The 4,786-nt window shown below is 36.2% G+C and overlaps 1 protein-coding gene across 1 annotated transcript in view; it reads left to right on the top strand.

The window, feature by feature from the left end:
* Nucleotides 1-959: 959 nt before the first annotated feature.
* Nucleotides 960-4,786, top strand: part of MLIP (muscular LMNA-interacting protein) — a 200,359-nt gene continuing 196,532 nt past the window's right edge. Inside the window, exon 1 of the mRNA XM_012648543.1 lies at nucleotides 960-1,082. Coding sequence (XP_012503997.1) covers nucleotides 987-1,082 — 96 coding nt within the window. The 5' untranslated portion in view covers nucleotides 960-986. The remainder of the gene's footprint in view (nucleotides 1,083-4,786) is intronic.

The raw sequence follows: 4,786 nt of genomic DNA, 5'->3' as shown, positions 1-4,786 counted from the left end.
TTCTGTTGTTTAGAATAGTTTTTCCCACTGTGCTGATAGACTCACTTTTAAGAATTATTTTACTCATAAGCTTATATAAATCCAGGCTTCTGATAACATTGAAAATGTTAAGAGGCATAATCTAGGTTCCTAAAATAAAATTCAATCTTTCCATAGTCTTTGGTCTATACCTAGCCTTTTGGATATAACATCTTTCACTGCTAAGGTACAAATATAGATATTAAAGATTTGGAGAAAAATCAATACTTAGAAAATAGAAATACTGAAAGCTGAAGATGCCAATCAATTTCATGTGTGAAGTTTTGAGTTTGTCTATCTGCAGTCAGAATACTCACTGTCTTCCAGGAATCTTGGAATGGGATTTTGTTTTGACAGCTATTTGATTCCAAGCTTTATTTTAGCGCTAATTTAGTTAATAGCAAAATTTCAGTCACTACAGATGCTCCTGTATCATTGCTTGCAATTTATACACCAAGAACCGATAAAATTATTGATTTTCTGAAATGATCACTGTGTGTTTTCTAGTTTTTTATTTAGACACAATGTTTGTGTGTATTTATCCTTCAAAATGTTCTCTGTGAGTGTGACCAGCTGATTATTGAGATTGGCAGATGCTTGGGCCCTTCAATCAGCTTCCCTTGCTGCACAATCTGGCTTCTCTCTTCCTTTCACAGAATATATAATTGGAATGCATGTATGAAAAGAAAAGAGGGCAAACACACATAGGTGGTAATTTTTTACTTTTACTGATTACATTTCAGCAGTCACTGTGACCTCTCATGAAGTTCCAGATCTAAAAATTGTTGAAACATAAATCTTTTCTTTGGAGCTGACAAAATTCTTCAATTCAGGAAAGATTCTGCTTTACCTCTTTTTAGAATTCATTTTTTTTTTCCTGTGTGAATGTGTGTGTGTGTGTTGTTTTAGTAAGAGGCTCCCTTCCCACCTCAGTCATTGGTTTGCTCACTCCCTTATGTGATGAATCAATGCTTTCAGAACAGGGGCTTCTGAGTGACTGCGGGAACAATTACTTCCAAATGAACTCGTGCATCTTAGCAGGGAGCATTCAGACCACACCCCAGGTAAAAGAAAGTCTTTGCTTAATGCTTTCAGTAACTTTTAAAAGCAGTGCACTGTGCTGGTGGTGTTTGCTGCAAGGGTGTGAGGGAGAGCTACCCGGGTGCATATACATTTTTCTGTATACGGAAGTGAAATGTTATCTACGGTTAGAGGAAAGGGTGAGCTGATAAAGACAAAACTGCTCACTGGGCAAAGAAAATGCTTAGGATTGCCCTTGGCATAGTGTTAATGCTAATATGCCCTGTAATGCCTTAAGAGGAGGCTAGTGGCCATCTGTGTGTGTGGGTGTCAACATCTGAAGGAAGAGAACTTTTAGGGAAATGTAAAAAAGGAAGGCATTACAGCCCGAAACTAAGCAAAGAAACAATTAGCCTGCATAGCGTGGGGGAAAACAATCTCTCAAATTATTAGGCTGTCCGGTGAGAAGGTGACAGTCTTAGAGATTTTGAGCTTTTCAAAGTATATTTAGAAAAAGGTTTTGATTTTTTTTAGCTCGTATTTCTGTTATTAAAATAATTTCCCAAGGATGTGAACTAAGATGTTTAAATGGCATTGACAACTGAAACTGTTAATTGGCAATTAACAAGTGCAATGCTATTAACATGCATCTGTTGCTGCTTTGTGTGGAAAATGATTTTTCATCACCATAGCAATTCATTTTGGGGCTCCATTGGACCTTGGCCACAGTATGCAGTAAATAGCAAATATATATTTTTCTTTCCCTAAACAAGGGATTTAATAGTCTACTGGCTAACATGGCTCTTCATCTGAATGTTGCATAGCATGGTCAATGTAATTTCAAATTCTTTTCCAACTGAAATTCTTTGCAAATGAATATTAGATCCTTGGTAAGACGAGAGGATGCTAGGGAGAGGCAGTGAAAAGAGCCCCATGCTAACATTGTACTGCTAGCTTAAAAGCGAATACCAAACAATCGCCCTTTTTTTGATTGTTCTTCGGAAGATAGGTGTTTGGGCAGGAATTCATCCCTGATCTTGTTATTCTCCACCAGTAATCCAGGAAGATGAATAAATCCTTAGTGCTATTAGATTTCCTGTTTTTATGTTTTCTGGAATGACATCATGTATGGGTTCAACTAAAACAAAAATTTGTTTTCCTACACTGGCGAAAAAATTTTATATAGGATATGATGTTTCTGGAGGACAATATAACAATAAATTAGAAGGAAATAATTTTACTTCTTTTCAGTTGTCTTTATTGTCAGCATATGATTACGTTTAGAAATTTCTTTAAGAGTGTTGTTATAAAAGCACACCTATTGATGAAAGCATCAGTTTTCATTCATACTTTGTTTCCACTTTATTCAATAAAAATTTTAGGTATTAACCTTTAAAAAATCTGTTGTTTGTGATGCATCAATTGTGGAACTCTATTTGTATTTTAGACACTGAAGTAGCATTGAATTATATAAATTGTGCGAGGTATTTGGAGAAGTAAATTTTCATTATCATACATGCTTTAGAATGTAAAATTACTTACTGTTTATAATGGTAGTATGTATTTTGTAACCATGAGGTGCTTGTACTAAAGACTTTCATGCAACAGTATTTAAATTTCATTTGGATAGAACTGAAGATAGATCTATAGTCATCCTGTGGGAAGATAAAGGAAGGCCTACCTACAGAACCTGGGGTCAAGGTCACATTGCAGCTCTTCTTCCTTGACTCCTAAAGGACTGTCTTTATTTCTTACCCAAATTACATTCTAAGATGGATTATTTGAAATACCCTCAGTAGCAATACCCTTTGCCACAACCGCTCTCCATTCTATCATGATATTGGTGAGATTAGCCATGTAAGGAAACTGTCCTAGAAAATAATACATCTAGAAAGTCTGTTGTATTATGTATTGCTAACCAGACAAGTGGGTGCCCCAAATCTCACAAGGGATCTAATGTTCCTTCCTATAAAGGAAAGCAGTGATGTGTTATTTTCTGATGATAAGCTGCCACCTAGGAATGTGACATGACTATAATGAGGAAATAATGACAAATACCTTTAAAGACAAAAAAGAACATTGAAAAATAAAAGTTGGCTCAGAAGGGTTTGTCTGTATATTTTATCTCCTGAAGGGATATGCATTGTTTGTACAAGGCGTAGGTGTTTAAGTTACCAGAATGTTAAACCCTGTAGTAAGTTGCTTGGAGTTAGTTCATTAGGCCCTTTAAGAACTTGGGGGTGAAATCCTACAAGGATATCCAGCTAACTTTGTTTGGTTTCATGCTTACAAAGAAAATCTCTAATTAACAACCTAGTGTTCCACATAGCCTCTTCCAGAAACCCTCCTAACCCTAGCTTCACATTCATTTAAGATTGTGCCACCATGTTATCAGTCTCTTTCTCCAACCCAATCTTGCCACCACTCAGAATGGCTCTCCATTTCATAGGAATGGCCCTGTCCACATTCTTTTTTTACAGTTCCTTGACTTACAAGATCAGCGAGCTTTCTCTAAGATATTCAATGTCTCAAGGCCAAAGCTTAGACTTAATAATCATCTAGAATTACCATATTTCTGATCATTAAACTCTCATACCATATGATGACTCCAAGCCATTTTCCCACTCTCCATTGTATCCAATCTGTTTTCTGTACCACAGAGACCTCTATCTAGTTCCTTGAACTTGAGGGCCCTTCCTTCTTACCTATTCAAACTGAATTCCATGGTTGATCATTTGCTTTACTTTCACCAGTACCCTCAATTTTCTTATACTCACAATATCCTTCTGCCAAAACCACCTCCAAACATTAAGTATAAATGTTATAGTTGACTTTCTATGTTCCTGGAATAGGCAGGTCAGCATCCCTTGAGAGACGATCAAATAGCCAAGCAAATCACCTTACTACAAATTCATGGACTTGCATTTGGGTTGGGTCTTCAGTATAGCCTGGCAATACTTTTGTTTCTGGTTAGGCCTCTTTCCCATTCTGTCTGTGATGTTCCAGGCTTTTTTTTTTTATCTTCCTTCAAACTTCCAGGCCACTAGAGTTTTCCTCAGCAGCTACATCACTCAGTGTTAAGAATCTGTAGGGTTCATCCTTGGACCTCTTCTTTTTCTATTTGTGTTTACTCCCTTAGTGATCTCATATAATCTCCTGGTTTTAGATACCATATACAGGTTAACAATTTTATCTCCAGCACAGACTTTCCTCTAAATTTGACTTACATACCCACATTTCCACATGGATATATATTAAGCATATCAAATTGGATTTTTATCCTCAAACCAGCTCAACTGTTCAACTGTAGTCTTCCCCATTTCAGTGAGTAATTTCTCACTTCATATAGTTAATCAAGTCAAAATTTTGTATTCATCTTGACTCTATCTATCTCTCAGGCTTCACCTCCAATTTGTCAGCAAATTATAAGTTTTTCTTTTAAAATATAGCCATAATCTTAACACTTCTTTCCAATGTCACTGAAGTAACCCAAGTTCAACCTACCATTTTCTCCACCGTGAATTATTTCAATAGCCTTATAGCAAGTCTTCACAGCACTTATGGAGACGGTACTGTATGTTTTGCATACTTATTTATTTACTGTCTGCCTCCCTCCCCTAGAATGTAAAGTTCATCAGAATAGGGATTTTTGTTCACTGTTATAGCACCAACTTCTGGAATAGCATCTAGAATTTAGTTGGCATTTCATAAGACCTTGTTGAATAAATGAAAGTAAGCATAAAAGAGT

The sequence above is a fragment of the Propithecus coquereli genome, unplaced genomic scaffold (assembly GCF_000956105.1).
Source record: "Propithecus coquereli isolate 6110/MARCELLA unplaced genomic scaffold, Pcoq_1.0 Scaffold29, whole genome shotgun sequence".
NCBI lineage: Eukaryota > Metazoa > Chordata > Mammalia > Primates > Indriidae > Propithecus > Propithecus coquereli.
Note: the sequence above shows the minus strand (reverse complement) of the source record. Positions and strands in the feature narration are given on the sequence as shown.